Genomic DNA, 21,572 nt, shown 5'->3' on the forward strand with positions numbered 1-21,572 from the left:
TCTCAGTCCACCACCTCCACATAATGCTATAATAAAGCATTTGGACTCAATAACTAGTTCTATAACACGAGCCATCTAACTAAAACCAATCATCCCACGTTGGTAAAGCTAGATTAATCAAGAACCAGACCCAATATCAAGAAACAGACCAAGGAAAAATGCATGTGTACGGAGAGAAAATTTTCTAGAAGTCCTTTTCCCAGATAACTTTTGCCGCAAGAAAAGATCCTTCACAAATCACAGTAAGAATCTTTATTGAAAATAATGAAACTAGGCAATGCCCAAGTACATAGGAAGTATACAAAGTGAGACCTGTTTATTATATTTTGTGTGAGAATTTGAGAAAGTTGTAATGATTATATGAGATGAGATGAGATGAGATGAATCCCAAACCAAATGAGGCCTTAAAGTTGAAGATGCTACATAACTTCCAAGTTTCATTTTTAGTCGAGGCTCTAGGATTTTTGCTTAATCTTGTAGTTTTGCATTAATGCGAAGATGTGAGTTGCATATGCTTGTAAAGTGACCTGTCAGTGTACAAATATGTTATGATATGCTCAACTGCTAACAGGCAGAAACTTTTGTTTATCTGAACTCTTGCTAGTTTCTTTATTTTGGAGTGAACCTTTCGCATGCTATCACTTTGATTATAACTGTTACCGACATACCTACAAGTGCTTGCTGTTGATTACATGTTTGTTGAATGTCAGATGTTGCTTTTATCAACACGAAGCTTCTATCCCTTCAATATTTTGCACATGAATTTCTGATATTAAAATGAAATTTCTAGTTGCATTTTTACATTGTTACCCAGTTAAATAATCATTATCATTTCTTTCCTTGAATATGAAAACTTTTTATTTTTTATCAGTGAGATATCTCATTTTCCCAGCTCTGAGTGTCCTCTTGCATTGTTAACAACTTCTTTAATTGGTTCCAGATTCGAACTCTTGGAATGCTTCGGTCTCGATTTCAATCCTTGCCTGGTGCTTTTAATGCCTGTTTGATTCCAGAGGAAAAAAGAGAGCCAAAAAAGAAAGGACTGAGGGCCACTTTGTCTCGTAACTTCCCTGAGGAGGTTAACTCATTGTATTTTCATCTTTCAATTTCTGAACTCGGGTAACTTAAAAAAGTATTTCCATTATCTTGAGTTTTATATTTCTTTCTCCTACGACAGATCCAACCTAACAAGGCAGCAAGATTTGCGCAGTTGTGGAACAAGATAATCACTAGTTTTAGGGAGGAAGATCTCATTGATTATCGGTAATCTGGAGTGTTTTGCACTAAAAGATATATTATTTTTCTAAGTTCTCAAAAGCTATTGGTTTCTCCAACAGCATTTTCTTTGTTCTGGATGTTCGTTATGTGTCCTTTATTCTACTGTACTATCAAGCTTAAATTATTATAATTTTCAGGGAAATGGATCTGTTGCTTGTTCCTTATTGGGCAAACCGTGATCTAGGCCTCATCCAGTGGCCTCCATTTTTACTCGCTAGCAAGGTTTGTTTTATGACCTTTCTGCAGGAAATTTCAGTATCTTTTTGTTCAAATATTTATCTTGTATCTGCTTCTAGATTCCCATTGCATTAGATATGGCCAAGGACAGCAATGGCAAAGATCGTGAGCTACAGAAGAGAATTGACAATGACAATTACATGGCTTGCGCAGTTCGTGAATGCTATGCATCATTTAAGAACATTATTAAGTTCTTGGTTCAAGGGAAACGTGAGAAACAGTAAGTTCTGTGCAATAAAAGAAGAAATACTGATGAACAAGAAGGATTTCAGTCTCCTTTGTAATCCCTATTACTGTTGTTTAAGAAACTAACATCACATACAGTTCTCTATCATAATGATTTTTTGCACATCTCTTGATGCACATTTTAAGGGTCATCGACTATATATTTGGAGAAGTTGATCAACATATAGAGAAGCATGACCTAGTACGCGAATTCAAGATGAGTGCCCTTCCAAGCCTTTATGACTACTTCGTTAAGCTTATGAAATGTTTGGTAATGTTTAACAGAGTCTTGATTAATACTTTTTCAGTTAATTGGGTAGCGTTTGATGACAAGATTTGACCAAATCACTCTTGACTTTTGCAGTTAGATAATAAGAAGGAGGACAGCAATCAAGTTGTGTTTCTTTTCCAGGACATGCTGGAAGTTGTGACAAGAGACATAATGATGGAGGACCATTCCAGGTGCTGTATCTTGATATTTTTGCCCCTTCAAATACTTTTATGATTTAAGTATCGAAATTTAAGCATTTTCAATGTTTCTTGAATAGCTTGTTGGAATCAATCCATGGTGGGTCTGCTGGGCATGAGGGGAGGGACCCCCTTGATCATCCATATCAATTATTTGCATCTTCTGGTGCTATCAACTTTCCAGTTGAAGTAACGGAGGCTTGGACAGAGAAGGTTTGATGTTGTTATCAATGTTGTAAATCAAAATTTTGATTAATACATATAACTTCTGCTCTTAATTTTACTTGCAGATTAAACGGCTCTATTTACTGCTTACCACAAAGGAATCTGCCATGGACGTACCATCCAACTTAGAAGCAAGAAGGCGTATTTCCTTCTTCTCAAATTCATTGTTTATGGATATGCCTTATGCACCCAAAGTTCGCAATATGCTTTCTTTCTCGTAAGCTCCCTTTCTGATTAATTCTAACAATGGCTTCTGCATGGTACATTGATCTTGCTGACAAATCTTGATTGTTCAATCAAAAGCAGGTTGAGCCTTTCCTTCATTCTTGCCAATTTCAAATTTGTCAGTTTTAGTCTGAATCACATTTCCTTTATGGTTTATAAAGAACCATAAAGACTGATAGAAAAAAAGAACTATAAAGAAAATGTTGGGATGGTATCTGGCTTTCCTGTCACCCAAAGGCATCTCTTGCCAAAGTGATGCTTTTATACTCTTAGTTGGGATCTACATTAGGACTTTTTTAAATCATGGCTTTAGTTTACTAGAAGGGGCTTTATTGGCCTTGTTTGGTTTAGTGAGTTTTCCAATGTGTGGAAAGATTTTGAAACTGTCCAAACATCTTTTAATCTTAAAAAAGTTTGCTATTTCAACTTTTCATCCAATCATTTGCATAGATTTCAGTGAAGTCAAAATCACAAAAACCAAAACAACTTTTACAAAATCCAAAATAAAAATACCTCCCAAAAAATTATATTCAACTTTTTAACTCTACCCATTCGCTTTCACAAATCCCAATACAAAACATAGTTCTAAATTTTTTATTCAAAATTTCTTATCTACCTTCACAAATTCCAGTAAAAAAAAAACACGTCTCGCAAATCTTTCAAAAGAATTGTTAAAATTTCATTAAGCAAACACGCCGATTGTGTCTTGCGTTGTTTATGATAATTTTACTAATGGTGGAAAGGGATGCAACCTGGGCATACATAATGTATACGAGAGAAAGTGCCCTACTAAGAAGAAGAATATTAGAAGATATAAAATATGAAAATTGGAGAAGCCAATATGATTCTTAGTTGCCATCCAAACAGAGAGGGTATTAACGTTTCTGCTCTCTGCTGCATCTATAGACTTTAATGGACTATGGAGGAGCTCAAGAATTTCTTTATCAATACCCTTTTCCATTGAGTTGCATCTATAAACTTTTCTCGTATCATTTTCTCCTATCTATAAGTTTTTTCTCTTGTATACTTTCTGTGTACTTCAGTTGCACCAAAATTTCTTCGAAGTTCCTGCCATTGTGTTCCTTCTAAATACACCATATTAAACAGAATGGAATCATCCGCCAAATCTTCAAGTTACTTTTTTTTATTTTTGATAAGTTAATCTCCATGTTGCATTAACCTACATTCTGGTTTTTCCAGCAAGCAAACAACCCTATTACTCTTTGAGGCATCATCCAATGTACTCAAAATAGATGGAAAGCCAAGGCCTACATTGCTTTAGCAACATCACGGTGTAGTAGGGGATAGACATGTTTCCATGTTTCCTTGACCTCACTCAGAAAACGATGACAGAAAACTCACCCTCAATATAACATGGTACATTCCACCAATTTGTCCCAGTAGTACCCAGGAAAGCCCTTTGAAAATTATCAACAACTTATATAAATACATGCTACAATGAATTCTCTCACGAAATCATCCATTTATTCCATCACACTATCCCACATTAGTAATAGACCACGAGCAACCTCTATTGAAACTTGTGTGGCTTTTTTTTTTTATTATTTATTTTTTAATAGGTAATCAAGAAGATTTATTCATAAAAGTAGGCAAAACCAAAGTACTGAAAGTAGAAAATCATGGACATTTAGCCCATTACAAACAATGGCCCCCGCCCATAATAACAATGTTTTATAAAAGGAAACTTTAAGCTCCTCCATTGTTCTCTCGCTATATTTGAAGCTTCTATCATTTCACTCCCGCCAAATACACCAACACATGCATATAAGAATCATTCTTCAGATTGCTGCCACTTGTGAATTACCTTGGTTACCTCTCCAGCTTGCTAGGAAACCCACTAGTCGAAGAGGCATGACCCATGATAATCCAATTCCTGCAAAAAATCATCACGCATGATCCTGGCCACCTTGCAATGCAAAAGCAAATGATATCCACCATTCTTACACATGTAACACCAGTCCAACACCATTACTCCACATTTCCTTAAATTATTTATGGTGAGAATCTTGCCCAATGATGCTGTCCAGATGAATAAATCTTTTATTTTTTGATAAGTAAGAAGTAAGTTTCATTGATATGAATAAAAGATAGGCGTAGCCCAAGTACACGGGGAGTATACAAAAGAAAACGCCTAAATACATTCTAAAAGAACTACATTAAAGATAAGAAATCATACACATTGTTTCCATTAAGGACAATAGCTGAAAACCATAGAAGTAAAGTGCGTAGAAAAAAATTCTGAAGCTCCACTATTATTCTCTCTCTATCTTCAAAACACCTCGTGTTCCTCTCCATCCAAATACACCACAAAATGCATAAATGTATCATCTTCCAAACTGCGGCCACCTGGGGACAGCCTTGAATATCCTTCCAGCAGGCAAGCATATTAGCCTCCTTTGACAGCATAACCCAAGCAACATTCACTCTACTAAATATCCCATCCCACAACTTTCTTGTCACCTCACAATGCAATAAAAGGTGGTCTACTGGTTCTCTGTGTTTTTTGCACATATAACACCAATCCATCACAATGAGGCCCCTCCTCCGCAAGTTGTCCATGGTTAAAATATTCCCCAGGGCTATAGTCCACACAAAGAAAGCTACTTTGGAGGGTACGCGTGATCTCCAAATGCTCTTCCACGGGAAAGGTACATTACCTTGTGAAGCTAGCCTTTTATAATATGCCTTCACTGTGAATTTCTTGCTACTACTCGTTCTCCATTGTATTCTATTAACCTGTGCCATAGAACTTCTTGCGAGATCTCCTGAGGAATGTAGTAAGCTGAAAAATTCTGCAACGGTAGACAGCTCCCAGTCATGATTATCCCGAGTGAATAGAATGTTCCACTGATAAGTACCATGAGCAAACACTAACACATCTGCCACCGTAGCCTCCCTATTAGCTGCAATGCTATAGAGTGTTGGGAAGGCCCTCTCCAAAGAGCGTTCACCACACCAAACATCCTGCCAATACCTGATTCTAGTACCCTGGCCAACCACATAATGGATGTTTTCGAAACACTGCCAACCCCCCCCTAATATATCTCCACAAACCCACGCCATACCGCCCCCTCACTAAATTAGTGCACCAACCACCCCAAGCACCTCCATGTCTAGCGTTAACAACTTCCTTCCACAAAGACTCACCCTCCAAATGATACCTTCATAACCATTTCCCCAATAACGCTTTGTTGAAAGTCCTTAGATTATGCACACCCAAACCTCCACTTGCTATTTGGGAACAAACGTTATTCCAATTGATAAGATGAAATTTGTTTTTCTCCCCCAAACCACCCCACAAAAAAGCCCGAAATAACTTCTCGATTCTATTAGCCACCCCAGCAGGCAACGAAAATAAAGATAGGAAATAGGTCGGAAGATTAGATAAAGTGCTTGTGATTAGTGTAATCCGCCCTCCCTTAGAAAGATACAACCGTTTCCACCCAGCCAACCTTTTCTCCACTTTCTCAATAACTCCTTCCCAAATAGCTCTTGCTTTGAAAGGCGCCTCCAAAGGGAGGCCCAAATATTTCATAGGTAGAGAAGACACATTGCACCCCAAGAGAGCTGCTAGATTGCTTATTTGAGGCACCTCATCCATCGCCACCATCTCAGATTTGCCAAGGTTGACCTTAAACCCCGACACAGCTTCAAAATATGCTTTTGAAGGAGCTTTTGTCTTCCACATGCTCTTCCATGGGAACTTGGCCATTCCAGGGTCGTTAGATCTTGATAAAATGATTTGACAGTGAATTTACCTTTCCTGGAGGGGCTCCAATTCATCTTGTCTATGGTACCCTTGGTCATGCTTACGGAATGCAATGTTGCATAGAACTCTGTGATAGCCTCCAACTCCCAATCTTGGGTTGCCCTAATGAATTCTACATTACATTGAGGGGAGCCACTAGAAAAGACCAAGAGATCAACTATCACTGCATCCATTGCTCGTGCGAGCTCAAAAATGGTAGGGAAGGTGTATTGGATGCTTCGTTCACCACATTATATGTCATACCAAAATCTGACACGAGTTGTTGCCCACCACAAGTTCATGTCTTCGGAAGATCTCACAATGTCTCCTAATGTATTTCCACAAACTCAACCCATATGGGCCACGTACCTAATTCGAGCACCATCATCCCCAAGCCTCCCCAAACTGTGAATTTATAACGGACTTCCATAGGGCCCCCCTTTTGTGTCATGCAAAGGTTGCCAACCGTATTGAGAAGTTACAACGAGACTTTTTGTAGAGTGGATTGGGGGAAGAGTTCAAATTTCATTTGGTAAATTGGTCAATTGTTTGTACTCCAATTTCTGGGGGTGGATTGGGGATTCATAACTTGATGAAGTTCAACCAAGCCGAGTTGGGTAAATGGTTGTAGCTTATGGTTGTAGCTTCAACCAAGCCCTTGTTGTGCTTCTCAATACGCTTGGCTGGTTTTCAATGACCACCAACTTATCATTAAAGCAATTGCATGACACCCTTAACAATTTATGAAAATTTTAGTTTTTGTAAAACTTAAAATGAAGATTCTGGTGAGGAAGGAACATTGTAGCTAAAAATTACAGGTTCACAATACCTGGAGTTTTATTGTATAAAAAATCAATGCAGTAGGAGTTGGATTCTATTATGTGCCCTCACCATCTACTGTGAACGTCGAAATGGCCTTTGTCTCGATTTCTTATGGCATAACAGTTTGAGGGGAAGAGTAAAAAGCACATTTACCTGCATGGTTTCCCAAATTTGATTTCTGCCCCGAAAGTAAAACTATTTCCCATTCTGATCTCCCTTTGCTCAAGGTGTGACGTCCATATTTTCCACCATTTAAGCGAAATGACGGGTTTATGTCAATTAGTATGGGCATTCAGAAATGTTTTCAAAACACATTACCCACCGGTTCCCTTTCATTACTTAGATGTAAACATATTTGGCATACTTGGGTGATATGGGCCAACTTTGGCATGGCAAGTTAATCTCCTGCTCTAACCCTCCATAATAATCCTGGATTTTTTTTTTTGTTAAGTAAGAAATTTATTAAAACCACTTAATTAGGCAACGCTCAAGTACACAAGAAGTATACTAGAGAAAACACCAAATTACAAATTAAAGCTGAAAAACAGCACAAAAGTCATTGGAACTAAACCCATCCATTACAATAATCGAAGCCCAAAGCAACAAAGTATGAAAAAAGAAAGCCCTAATCCCATCCACCGAGCGTGCTCTATTCTTGAAACAGCGACCATTCCTCTCATTCCAAATACACCACATAAGACGGGAATCATCTTCCAAACAGCCGCTATTTGACAATTTCCATGAATCCCTCCCGAACAGACCAAAAGATTCCCCACACTCTTAGGCATCCTGGATTTAGATTTTTTTTAATTTTTTTATGTCGTTTTACTTTCCTCTTTTTCCTAGTCTTCTGCTCTCTTGTTTTTACCTTGTGTACTTGGTTTGCTCCTTTTTGTTACTAGCATATTGTTTTCCAGGAAATGGGTACAACAGAAGTGACCACATTGCATTTTAGGTGGTAGGCATGATGGTTATGTACTGACTTCACAAGTTAGAAACAGAAGATTCTGTAGTTTTAGCTTTCTTTATAAGATTTTGTGGGAACCGAACATTGAAATGCATAATAATATACTGCGTTCTAAGATCATTTATTCATTAGGTGCATTGTATATACAGGAAGTGGTTAATTTTATCCAATATATGTTTCTAATGTGATAACTTTACCTGTAGCGTTTTAACTCCATACTACAACGAGGAGGTTCTCTTCTCCTTACGTGATCTGGAAGTGCCAAATGAAGATGGTGTTTCGATCCTTTTCTACTTGCAAAAAATTTTTCCAGGTTCTTTTTGTTGCTATTTCTATTGCTCTATTTCCATCTCTAGCATTTGGTCTGGGGTCCATAACATACAGGCAATTATGAATATATAGATGAATGGAATAACTTTCTTGAACGAGTGAAATGCTCTAGTGAAGAAGAACTTAAAGAATCTGATGAGTTAGAGGAAGAACTTCGCCTCTGGGCATCTTATAGGGGCCAATCTTTGACTAGAACTGGTACTCTCTCTCTCTCTCTCTTGCGTGCATGTTTTGTTTTGACATGAATTAACTGGGAGTTTATGTGTTGTCCTCTCAAATTGGATACTTTACTAATGCCAGTAAGAGGTATGATGTACTACCGGAAAGCTTTGGAGCTTCAGGCTTTCCTTGATATGGCCAAAGATGAAGGTACCTTTTACTTAAGAAAATATTTTGATAGGTTTATTCTTGAAAAAAAACATCATCTTTTTTTAAATGATCTCTGTTCTAAGGATTTTTCTCTTTTATTAATATCATTATTGTGATTATTCAGATTTAATGGAAGGCTATAAAGCCATAGAATCAAATGTTGAGGACCACTCAAAGGGGGAAAGGTCGCTGTGGGCGCAATGTCAAGCTGTGGCTGATATGAAGTTCACGTATGTGGTGTCATGTCAGCAATATGGGATTAACAAACGATCTGGTGATCCTCGTGCACAGGACATCCTGAGGCTCATGACAACGTATTTAGCCGAACTTAGTACTGTGAACTTGTTTTCATTGCTCTCTGGTATTGAATATGTTTCTGTTTGGCAGATACCCATCACTTCGTGTGGCATACATTGATGAGGTAGAGAAACCCAGCAGTGAAAAATCCAACAAAATCAATGAGAAGGTTTATTTTTCTTGTCTAGTGAAGGCTGCTTTGCCAAAGTCTGATAACTCAGATCCTGTACAGAATTTGGACCAGGTAGAGGCTCATTCAGTCGGAGAACTGAAATTACTCAAATTTTGAATAGTCATCTTGTAATCCTTGCCATTTAAATCGCCATATTCATAAAATGTTGCGCTCAAGTGTGACAAAACACTTGTGAATACTGGACCTAGTTGATACTTAAATGAGATGACATTACCAATGAAACTAGACCGGCATCGTTAAAAGAGATATTTTGCATCCCATATCTCTCTGACCTTGCTGAAATGCAGTCAAGTCCTATGCATGTTTTAACATATCAGGTTCAGGCCAGCACCTCTCCCCCCTTCTCTCTCGTTCCCTTCCCTTGCATGATTAAATAGACGGAGCTCGAGGTATGAGAACTAGCAGTGGGTAGTAATAGCAGTGTAGAAGTGAATGATTTTCTTAGCACTGAAGATAAAATCTTCAGTAGTTGCGAGACTTTTGTGGATATAACTATATTTTATGAATGCGGTAAAAATTTTCTAATTTATTTATTTGTATTTATATTTACACATTTATATCAAAATTTTTTATGTACACAGTCTACGACCTCCTAATACATTTTTAATTGTCTTAATGTCAAAACAGGAAATTTATAGAATAAGACTTCCGGGACCGGCTATCTTGGGTGAGGGAAAGCCAGAAAATCAGAATCATGCCATTATATTTACTCGGGGTGAAGGCTTGCAAACGATAGATATGAACCAGGTGTCGATAGTCAAAACTTAGAAATCATGCTTATCTCTATTGGGCAATTTCTGTTACCATATTCATAACCAAATGTCTATTGCTATAGGATAACTACATGGAAGAAGCATTGAAAATGAGGAATTTGCTTCAAGAATTCCTTAAAAAGCATGATGGTGTGAGGTACCCTACGATTCTGGGGCTTAGGGAGCATATATTTACTGGAAGGTAAGCAACTAAATGTTGTTATTGGATCTATTCTGTTTGTCTTTGGAACCAATTATATGATATTAATGTCTGGCTAACTATTCTATTCCACCATTGTGCAGTGTTTCTTCTCTTGCTTGGTTTATGTCAAATCAGGAAACCAGTTTTGTGACAATTGGACAGAGACTGTTAGCCAACCCTCTGAAGTAAGTTGTCATTGTTCTGAATCTTTTTTTAATGACAAGTAGAAAGGGTGAAAACTTATTTTAATTGATTGATGAAAGTTTGGAGTGTAATATCTTATTGAACTGAGAACTTATTTTAAATGATTGAGAGAGAGGAATTGCTTTATTTGTAAATCCTGTAAATTTTTTGATATTCTATTTTCAGTTCAAATAAAATGGTGAAAATTTTATTAACTCATGGACTATTGTTCGCATGCACTTTTAACAGCAGCTAGAAAATCATCACTGCAGGAAAGTGGTTGACATTACAGCTTCATAGATGATGCACTAGTGTCATACCAGCTATATGGCACGTTCTAAGTAATTTTCATGTAACTGCTTGACAAATGAAACCACTTAAGTGTGTCACATAGGGGATGGAAAAATCTGGGATGATTTTTTTTGAAGTATTAAATGCCTTCTCCAAAAACGGAAGTTCTTAGTCAAAGAAAGTAATTCATGGTGGAAGTGCTTTGGATTTCTGGTTAATTTATTGCTACTCAAGATTCAACCTTCGAGTATCTCAGAATTCTGTGAATAATTATGAAATGGATTGAGTTAAAGATGTTTTATTGGGTTTTGAGAAAGGAGAGAAAAAATTGAATAAAAATATTATAAAGTTAAAAAATTGTTTGAATATAATTTTTTTGTTTTGAAGTATGAAAAAGTTGTATTGATTTTTGTGTTTTGTTTTGAAGTTTGTAAAAGTTGTATTACTTTTGTGTTTGGATGATGATTAGGTAATGATTAGATGAAAAAGTTGAAGATTTGAAATTGAAAAGTGTTTTGTGTTTGAGAAATGTTTGGGAAGGAAATTATGAGAAATTTTGTGAATTTCATGCATTATCTTTGTGTCCAAACATCCCCTTTCTCTGCCAGAAACTTACTTTTCCACCTCTCTTGAAACTAGTAGACCCTTGCAAACAAGACACTAATGTCAAACTACATTGAAAATTTAATCTCTAATTGTAAGTGTTAATCATTGTCTTGCAGAATATGATTTAGGACATTTGTAATGTATAATATAACAAATGCTCAGAAATAAAATGACATTGGGGCCATGGCGGTGGGCTGTTCTCTCCGGGCGTTTAGGTTCCTTGGGTGAGTCTAAGGGTTCTGCCGTGGGGTGGTTCCCCCGTTATAAAAAAAATGACGTTGGGGCACCATTTTTTAACTAAATATTGCAAGTCTGCAGGTCTCTGGAATGACTAGGCTTTCACGATTTCCTTGTATCTATTTCTACCTCTTGGCGTCTTCCCTTGTATTCGCCTGTGTCCTTGGGTTACGGTTATACTTTACTGTTAATAAATTATTTGATTACTTATAAAAGAACTATGACAATGGCAGTATTAGTGCATGGGACTCGGAAAATATGCAATCACTTTCTTTCTTTGTCCATCTGTATATCTGGAAGGGAACTTTTTATAAAGAAAAATTCTACTCATCATCCTCACACCACACCACAGAATTTTTTAATTTTTTTTCTCTTACCAAATGTGTGGTGTATGGATGCTAAGTAGAAAAACTCAATTAATTTAGGAAGAATAAAACAAAAAGAATTAAATAAAAAAAAAGTGTGGTGTGTGAGGATGATGAATAGCAAAACTCTTTTACAAATGTGTTGCGTGCTTGTTTCTGTTCATAGTCTTACATTTCATAATATATCATAAATGCATGTCTTCAGTTGTTTCTTCACATTATCTCGTTTCTAAGAGTGATTATAAACCAATTCTCTTTTCTTGTTTTGTGCATCTAGGGTTCGATTCCACTATGGTCATCCTGATGTGTTTGATAGACTCTTTCACCTTACAAGAGGGGGTGTCAGTAAAGCATCTAAAGTTATTAATTTGAGTGAAGATATCTTTGCTGGTATATAAGCTTTTATACTCTTTTTTTTGTTTGTGCAACATTCTGGCTTTATCCAGTAACTTTTATTATAACTGCAAACACAGGCTTCAATTCTACCCTTCGTGAAGGCAACGTTACCCATCATGAGTACATACAAGTCGGGAAGGGTAGGGACGTGGGCCTCAACCAGATTTCTATGTTTGAAGCGAAGATAGCTAATGGCAATGGAGAGCAGACAGTGAGTCGCGATATATACAGGCTTGGACACCGTTTTGACTTTTTCCGGATGTTATCAGCTTATTTTACCACAGTTGGTTTCTACTTCAGTACTCTTGTACGTACAAATTTAACTAGCTAATATTTCCAGGTTTTGGAATATTATGTATTTAGCTGAAGACTTTGACCATTATCTAATTTTCTTCTGGCAGATCACTGTGCTCATTGTATATGCGTTCCTTTATGGTCGCCTTTATCTTGTCCTTAGTGGGCTTGAAGAAGAGATGATTACTGAACGAGCAATTCGAGACAATAAACCTCTTCAAGTGGCTCTTGCTTCTCAGTCTTTTGTTCAAATTGGATTTTTGATGGCGTTGCCTATGTTGATGGAGATTGGTTTGGAAAGGGGTTTTCGAACTGCATTGAGTGAATTCATATTGATGCAACTGCAACTGGCCCCTGTATTTTTCACATTCTCCCTCGGAACAAAGACCCACTACTATGGGAGGACATTACTTCATGGGGGTGCAAAATATAGGGCTACTGGTCGAGGTTTTGTGGTGTTCCATGCCAAGTTTGCTGACAATTATAGACTGTACTCCCGTAGTCATTTTGTCAAGGGTCTTGAGCTCATGGTCTTACTTCTCGTTTACCAAATATTTGGTCAGACTTATAGAAGTGCTGTTGCATATGTCTTGATCACTATATCCATGTGGTTTATGGTGGGCACCTGGCTTTTTGCTCCCTTTCTGTTCAACCCTTCTGGTTTTGAGTGGCAAAAGATTGTAGACGACTGGACCGATTGGAATAAGTGGATTAGTAACCGAGGAGGCATAGGTGTTCCACCTGAAAAAAGTTGGGAATCATGGTGGGAAGAGGAACAAGAGCATCTTCGTCATTCTGGAACGCGTGGTATCGTAGCCGAGATATTTTTATCTTTAAGATTCTTTATCTATCAGTATGGGCTTGTATATCATTTAAACATTACGAAACACACCAGGAGTTTTCTGGTAAGGATCTTGTTTCTTGTGTTTTATTTTGTTTCTTGGAAGATATTAATAGCAAAATCATGTAATCTTTTTGCCTGGTCGCAGGTATATGGAGTATCTTGGCTGGTGATCTTTCTAATCTTGTTTGTGATGAAGGTAAGTGCAAACTTTTGCTATTAGTTTCCTATCACATGTTCCATAATGCACAGCATAAAATATTGCTTCATCCACGCAACAGGTAATTTTCATGTTTTTAGACTAACTAGTTGTAGACCCGCACGGTGCAAGGAATTATTAAATTTAATGAAAATATATGCAAAATTATTCAGTTAATTCTGTTGAACGTGATTATTATATGCCAGAGCATTGAAGCAACAAAAATAGCTCTAGTAATTACACTATCCCATATAGTTTTTAGTTTTTCTAATGATTATTGCAGTTTAATAATTTACCCAAAGTTTCCAACTTATTTATGTTCTCGCTGAAAGAAGAAAATCATAAATTTACTACTCATATAAATTTAGTCCAGAGATATTGCCCACTTCTCTGAAAGCATATCTCTACACTTGCTACCTCTCCATGACAAACCTTGGGATGAGTGGGAGGAAAAAGCCAATATTGACAAAAGATGAGATGTTAATAAAATGCTTGCGATTAAAATAAATAAAAATGCATTTTATACATGTTAAGTTACAATTAAGTAAAGGAATGGTGACGTGGCTTAGTAGGAATCAAAGAAGATGCTTTGAAAATTATACAGGCAATAGATTGGAGCCTAGCATTACGTTTCTTTTTTAACTGCAATTCAGGAGTGCATTCCCCAAATATCTGAATATTGAATTGAACTTGTTCTTGGTTATAGAATTGAGCAAGTAAACATATTTTAATGAGTTAAGGGATGGTAAATATTTTTCTTTCACACTATCTGGCTGATTTTGTGATGAAAAATGTTTGGGGGTTGATGCCCAGTGCAGCTTATAGGGCATTCTTTATTTTTATTCTGTTTTTAATTTGCATGTTCCAGCACAATATTCTGCTACTTGCTTCTTAGTCTTTTTTATTCCTCTTACCTGTTTATTGTATTGCAGTGTAAGGTTTCATTTGCATCTCTTTCTGAGCATATTTATTTTTGAAAGTTTTTTTTCTTTGTTATAGACTGTCTCTGTTGGGCGTCGAAGGTTCAGTGCTAAATTCCAACTGGTGTTCCGATTAATCAAAGGAATGATATTCTTGACTTTTGTCTCCATTCTGGTCACTTTGATTGCCCTCCCGCATATGACACTGCAAGACATCATTGTTTGCATCCTTGCCTTTATGCCAACTGGTTGGGGGCTGCTTCTGGTACTCTACTGTTTCTGTTCTTTATACTTCCATTTTGCTATTATATTGTGCTGAAGTAACCAAAAAAAAAAAAAAAATCTTGTTTGGTTTCACATCCAGTATATGCAAGTTGCGTGCTTAATTAAATTTCACATGCTTGTTTTTTGTCCTCCAATTGCACCAGATTGCGCAAGCCTGCAAGCCGGCTGTTCAGAAAGCTGGGTTTTGGGGTTCAGTTCGGACGCTTGCTCGTGGTTATGAGATTATTATTGGCTTGCTTCTCTTCACTCCAGTTGCATTCCTTGCATGGTTTCCTTTTGTTTCAGAATTCCAGACTCGTATGCTCTTCAACCAAGCTTTCAGCCGAGGTCTACAGATTTCTCGCATTCTTGGTGGCCAACGGAAGGATCGCGCAGCACGCAACAAGGATTAATCTTGCGAACATACAAAATATTGTTTATGCTTATTTCCGGAGCACGCCGATATGGCTGGCAAAAGAATTCATTGTTCGTATCTTATTTTAAGCTGTTGTAATTATGGTAGTAATAGGACTGCATTAGTGCAATTTTGTGTATTCCATATGACTCGAGCACTGCAGCTCTTCACCATGTCATCCAAACACATTGGACTGATTGATTTCTTATTTGAAATGATATTTTCCTACGAATTCTTCGTTATTACTGATTTTCTTTTTTTGTTTCCAGCATACTACCGTAGCCTCAAAATACTGACGAAATGTCAAGAGAGGGAAAAAGGAAAATATTGGGGATAAGGTGAAAAAAGAAATGTAGTTTTCTTTCTTTTTTGATGGAATCTTACCTATTAACATTATATAAATGATAGTTGTAGTCGTGAGTGTGTAAGCTCTGTATAATTATTTTATAAAAATTGAATAAATACGAGATCTATATGAAAAAAAAAATTAATTTTTTAATAATGAATTTTATTTATTTTCAAAGTGATTGCATGACATTTGTATATTTCACAGCTATATGTAATATTAATAATAATTCAACTTAATCAAATCGTAATTTAATTTTTTCAAATTTTATAATAATAATATTAAAAAAATAATATTTTAATAATATTTTATTTAATTTTCATTTGAAATTATCTCATCTTTGAATCCAAACTAATCTTAAGAATAATCATTCTATGTGCTCCCTGGGAGATCAATTAGATAGCCGAGACTAGTTTAGAAGTTCTCGCAAAGACTGCAACAAACGATTTATAAGAAAGAATGAAAGAGGATGATGGATTTGGATGATGCTTATTCCTTGACCTTGTGCAGTTTGCATTTATTTCTCCAAGCTAGAAATTTTGAAGTACCTCTTGTTAACCTTCAACTTCTCTTCTCACTCCCCTTTCATGGCGATCCCAAAGAATAGATTTCGTCCCTTTTCTTGATTAGTATTTGATACAACTATCCAAAATATCATTTTTCCATCAACTAAAAGATAATTTTGAACAAGATTTGTGCAATAACCCTTCAAAACTTCCTTTAGAAAAAGACACCTTAAAAGTATATGAAAGCATAATTTTCCCATGGATCTCTCTCTCGCCCACTTCCTAATCCCCCCCCCCCCCAACTCCTTGCTCTAGCTTTCGTATGCTCCATCTCTTAACCCCCGTTCAACCACCTCCTTTGGGAGGTTCCAATATGCTCATGTTTGCTTCTCTGCTCATAGAAACCCCTTCTCTCCTCTTTAAAGAAAAAAAGAATGTGTTTTCCTTCAAAATAAAAAACAAGGTCTAAAATTTCTCGAATGGTTTCAATTTTCTTTAAAGTTGACATGTAAGCATAAAAAAGACAACATTTTAGTTAAGCCTTTGGGTTTTTTTTATTTCAATTATTATCACTTTGCACTATATATATATTTATTTATTTATAGAGTTGAGAATGCTACGAGGATTCCTTCAACTATGATTTTTCTTTTTCTTCTATCGAATTATTTTCTTTTTGACTTGACAACACTGACAATTTCTTATCTTATAATAATTATTTCATTCAAAACTTCTGCAAACTTGAGTCTAATTTGATCACGGGACGACGCATTGTTCATAAATAGTACTTTCTCAATTTTTACTATTTCATGAATAGTGTCGGTGACTTGAATAAATGAATATATATATATATATATAAGCAGTTGTAGTTTAAATTAATTTTACGGAATTTATGTTATTTGGTTGTTATTTGATGGGATGGGAGAATATAATCCAATATTGAATAAAAAATGTTTTTAGCTGCTTTAGCCAAAAAAAAAAAAACGAATTCCTGAAGTGGGGAGAAAATTATAATTTTGAGAAATAAAGAGCTGATACGAAAATTAAACACTACATGAGGGGGAAGATGTAACTTCTCCACTTTTTAAAACTATTCCAAAAAATAGAATCATATTTACCATCGAACTCAATTACACATAGCCGACAAGAATCTTCAGTCTCAGCCGTTCAATTACTAAGTCCTTCAATCCAACCGTCCATCCCATTCTACTTCTATCTATAAAACCATCCTTTAGGTGACGATTTGGTCACCCCTGAAACGGTACATTTGGAAGAAGAAACCTCAAGAATTTCCTTTCCTCAGAGCTTACCAGACTTCTAGAGAGAGAGAGAGAAAATTTTTTATAAGAAAAGTGATTTTTTTCACCGAAATTAAAGAGAAACGCGCTCAAAGGTCTCTTAAGATCGGAACCTGAAATGGATTAGGTTTCTAGGGTTCGATCTATCCTCTTTCGTTTGATTGTATATTTGTTTGTTTATTTGTCGCTAACTGTTCGATTTCGGATTCAATTTAACGAACAATAAATTTATCGTTCTAACCCGCGATTGTGATTGGAGGCTGTGAAGAATCAGTCTTTAGGGTTTGGTTCCATTCAATTAGTGGAAAAACGATGAACGATCAGTCACAGATGATGAATCAGCAGCCTTCGCAGATGTTGAACCAGATGATCAGCCAGCCCCCGCCTCCCCAGATTCAGATGATGGCTCAGTCCCAAGCTCAGCAGCCTCAGATTATGATGATGAACCAGTCTAAGCAGCAGTCGCAGCCTCTGCCCATGTTGAACCGGGGATACAACAAAGTGTGGCCCCAACACGCTTCGATGGATCATCCTAGCAATAAGTTTCATAGTTCTTCTTCTTTGAAGCCCAATTACACGGCGGCTTTAAAGCCTGGTCGAAGCAATTGGAAGGGCAAGAAGGTGCCTGATAAGCACAAGAATCCGAGACGGATGGAGAAATCAATGTCAATTCCCATGCCGATGCCAAACCCGGCGATAACCGGTCCGAGTGGTAGTGGGGGAGGGTACAAACCCCCGGCTCTTTACGAATTGCAGTCCCAGAATAGATTTAAATCCCGGAAATTCCACCAGAAGAAGAAGTATAACAATCGGGTTGCGCCTTATGCGCCTAGGAACACGACGTCGTTTATAATCAGGGCAAAGAAGACTGGTGGGATTGCTGATCTGGTGTCCCCGTGTCCTGTGACGCCGGCGGTGCTCCCTACGCCAATATTCTCCCCCTCGAGGGAAGTGTTGGGGGATATGGCAAAGGAGGAGTGGGGTGTTGATGGGTATGGGTCAATGAAAGGGTTGATTCGACTTCGGTCACCGGGTGGGAATGAACACGAGGAAGAGGAAGAGGACGAGAATGGTGGGTCGAGTGAGAGTGATGTGGAGGAGCACGTGGAAGTGGAGAGGAGGTTGGACCATGACTTGAGCCGCTTCGAGATGATATATCCAAATTACAGTGGGTTTGAGTACCATAATGTTTTGGAGAATAGGGTTGATGATCAGGATTCACATATAGCGCAGTTGGAGGAGGAGAATTTGACGTTGAAGGAGAGGCTTTTCTTGATGGAGAGAGAGCTGGGGGACTTGAGGAGGAGGTTGCAATTCCTAGAGAGACAGAACCAAGTGATGGGGGATGTGAATGAGGAGGTGGTGGAGAATGGGTCTGAAAACGAAAGCGAGGGGGGGTTGGATGCCCCAGCTTTAATGGGTTTCGAGAATAATGCAGACATGGAGTATGTGCCTGGAAAGGGAGTGAAGGAAAGAACTACTGATAATGAGAATGATGTGGCATCGGGTAATGAGGGTGTAAGCGGTGTTTGTATGGAAGAGTTTGAAGAAAGGAATGAGCTTCTACCGAAAGAAGTGATTGCCGATGAAAATAAGCCTAAAGGTGAACAAATTGTGAAGGAAAATGTGGTAAAGGATGCGGATATGAGGACTGAGTCTGTAAGGAATGAAGTCATTGCAGTTGAGAATGACGCCAAGAATGAAGAACGAAGGAACGAGTTATTACCAAATGAAGCCGCCATTGCAGAGGAGGTCAAAGTTGAAAAGGTTGCAAATAAATTTGTGTCTGATGTAGAATTGACTTCGGTCAACGATGGGACTGGAATTGAGAAGGCAATGGATAAGATTGTTGTGGGGGAGAACGAGTTCACGAATGAGGAACTGAGGAATGTGTTCTCAGAGAAGAGCATTGGCGACGGTGACTAGTTTGTCCCGCGTTAATGTAAGTAGCTTCTCTGAACAGATAGATCTCGAGAACATCTAAATTACCGTCGTTGATTTGTGCAACATATGGATATGGGAGATAGAATAGAATGTAGGTTATTAGTTTTCTTTGTTTGTAGTTGGTCTGATGAGGAGAGACGCAGAGAACTGGCATTGTTCTCCACATGCTGCCATCATTCCGCGTAATAACATCTGTAGGCTTATTAGGTTCTACTTTCTTAGTTCTTTTCCCTTTTCTTTGGGTGCAAGGCTAATTTTGAAAAGAAACTGTGAATTTGTATGCTAAATCTGATGACTTATTATGCACTTATGCTTCTGTTTTTTCCCCACGGGAGTTTTTTTTTTTCTTTCTTCTTTAAGTATATTGTTTCTGGTTCAATGCATTGTTGATTCTTTCGTTTGATTTCTTTTGCATATTTGCCAATAAATTTCTTTTTGCTATCTGTTAAAAGGGAAGATCTTTTTGTTGTTACGCTGAAAAGCTGTGTAGGAACTTTAGAATGAGTTTTGTTTCGTATGGAAGTGGTTTTTGAAGTAGTATCTAATACCTGACGTCTTGGTGAATTTTGCTGGTGTATGCAGTTGCTTGTGTGCTTGTGCGGGGGGGATCTGCTAGTTGGTAAACGTCCTGTGTAAATGGTTATGCTTTTTGCAGTCTTCAATAAAATTTTTCATTTCTAACCGTGGCCTCTTACTTTCCAATGGAGAGATTAAGGTAGATCAGATTAAATTTTGATGGATCAGCTGCAGAGGGTTAGAAATTCTTTCGATTCAACGCCTTCATTTTTATGCTCATAATGAGTTTACTTGAATTTTCTGGCAGACATTAGAGTCCAAAGGCCTCCCCACTACTTCATTATATGAGGAAAGTTTATGCAATTCTTGTGTTGCTGGTCATGGCGTATAGGATAATCAAAGGATAATCCTGATAACTCACACACTTCACTAAATGAGTTAAAAGAAAATATATGAATTGAACAATTACTATTGAGCACTTTAATTGTACAGTTGTAGTGTGGCCACGATTGTTGCTTTCAAGGTGGGGGGAGAAGGGAGGTGAGATGTTAAAGGTCAACTCGTCCTTTGGATGGTTTTTGAGGTTGAATCCTGTTTGAATGTGCTCTTTGCTCTTATTTCCTTGGAAAGTGTATTAGGAGAATGTGCCTTCAAAGGTTCCCCCCCCCTTTTTTTTTTGGTTAGCACTTGGCTGCTCGCCTCGTTTGATTGAGATGAAATGAGACAAGACGAGTTAGATTAAAGTTAAAAATTGAATAAAATATTATTAGAATATATTTTTTTAATATTATTTTTATTTTGAGATTTGAAAAAGTTGAATTATTTATTTGATTTTGTATGAGAATTTAAAAAAGTTGTAATGATAAGATGAGATAAGATAAGTTGTGAAACTAAACGAGGAAAGATCTTTATCCATGGGATGGGATAATCTAAGAAAGAGGGTATTGGATAGGTGCTCTGTGTAGCAAAATGGAAAAAGTAAGCATCAATTTTTGCTACATTGAGTTGGTCAGGGAATCAAGGACGACGATATTAAACGCCTTTGCGATTGAGTGGGTTATCACCCAACAACAGGTGGTGGAGTAGGAATGTTCGCTGAATCCCTTGGAGACCATAGGAATGTTCGCTGAATCCCTTGGAGACCATAGAAATTCTGATGTTTGGCTGATGGTTTGGTAAGAACACAATATGCAAACTTTTGAAGACGGTCGAAGATTGAGAAAGGATGATGTTGAATTTAAAAGCAAATATCTAGCATTCTCTATAGGAAAGTAGTTCTGCTACAGGTACACGAGGTTGGGTGCCTTTGGGGGAATCGGCTGATATGACGATATATTAAAAAAAAAAAAAAAACTCAAAAAACACAAAATGAGAGAGGAACGAAATGAAACCCATTGGTGCCGTCTTCAAGCTCAATGATGAACACTCCCCCACATCGTTTACATTCTCCCTGCCCAGAAACCACAACCGCATTCTTTTCCCTCATTCGCCAACCTAACGACGAAGCCATTGCACCACCCTTGTGAAATAGCCAAACTATGAGCCCAAAACCCTAATGAAGATTGAATATTGACAGAATCTTTGTTGCTCACAAA

At 37.3% G+C, this 21,572-nt stretch overlaps 2 protein-coding genes across 4 annotated transcripts in view; both read left to right on the plus strand.

The window, feature by feature from the left end:
- LOC109020928 (callose synthase 3) overlaps positions 1-15,612 on the plus strand; it is a 36,450-nt gene extending 20,838 nt beyond the window's left edge. For all 3 annotated transcript variants that reach the window (XM_035690170.1, XM_035690171.1, XM_035690172.1), the window contains exons 23-44: positions 941-1,078; positions 1,178-1,263; positions 1,416-1,500; positions 1,575-1,735; positions 1,888-2,011; positions 2,105-2,202; positions 2,289-2,421; positions 2,499-2,650; positions 8,420-8,529; positions 8,619-8,744; positions 8,847-8,915; positions 9,040-9,229; positions 9,303-9,456; positions 10,033-10,152; positions 10,241-10,359; positions 10,461-10,544; positions 12,319-12,431; positions 12,515-12,744; positions 12,839-13,636; positions 13,721-13,771; positions 14,771-14,956; positions 15,120-15,612. In XM_035690170.1, the coding sequence (XP_035546063.1) occupies positions 941-1,078; positions 1,178-1,263; positions 1,416-1,500; positions 1,575-1,735; positions 1,888-2,011; positions 2,105-2,202; positions 2,289-2,421; positions 2,499-2,650; positions 8,420-8,529; positions 8,619-8,744; positions 8,847-8,915; positions 9,040-9,229; positions 9,303-9,456; positions 10,033-10,152; positions 10,241-10,359; positions 10,461-10,544; positions 12,319-12,431; positions 12,515-12,744; positions 12,839-13,636; positions 13,721-13,771; positions 14,771-14,956; positions 15,120-15,368 (3,576 nt within the window). In that variant the 3' untranslated portion in view covers positions 15,369-15,612. The remainder of the gene's footprint in view (positions 1-940; positions 1,079-1,177; positions 1,264-1,415; positions 1,501-1,574; positions 1,736-1,887; positions 2,012-2,104; positions 2,203-2,288; positions 2,422-2,498; positions 2,651-8,419; positions 8,530-8,618; positions 8,745-8,846; positions 8,916-9,039; positions 9,230-9,302; positions 9,457-10,032; positions 10,153-10,240; positions 10,360-10,460; positions 10,545-12,318; positions 12,432-12,514; positions 12,745-12,838; positions 13,637-13,720; positions 13,772-14,770; positions 14,957-15,119) is intronic.
- A 1,874-nt stretch (positions 15,613-17,486) lies between these two features.
- On the plus strand, positions 17,487-20,340 carry LOC109020929. Its single transcript, XM_019003458.2, has 2 exons — positions 17,487-19,459; positions 20,044-20,340. Exon 1 carries the CDS (start codon positions 17,830-17,832, stop codon positions 19,441-19,443), a length of 1,614 nt encoding a protein of 537 aa, XP_018859003.1. The 5' UTR covers positions 17,487-17,829; the 3' UTR covers positions 19,444-19,459; positions 20,044-20,340.
- Positions 20,341-21,572: the final 1,232 nt, after the last annotated feature.

Source organism: Juglans regia, chromosome 5 (assembly GCF_001411555.2).
Source record: "Juglans regia cultivar Chandler chromosome 5, Walnut 2.0, whole genome shotgun sequence".
Lineage (NCBI taxonomy): Eukaryota > Viridiplantae > Streptophyta > Magnoliopsida > Fagales > Juglandaceae > Juglans > Juglans regia.

Bases quoted from the DNA above. Each gene is read 5' to 3' on its own strand.
- LOC109020929 (XM_019003458.2), top strand. From the start codon at position 17,830: ATGAACGATCAGTCACAGATGATGAATCAGCAGCCTTCGCAGATGTTG.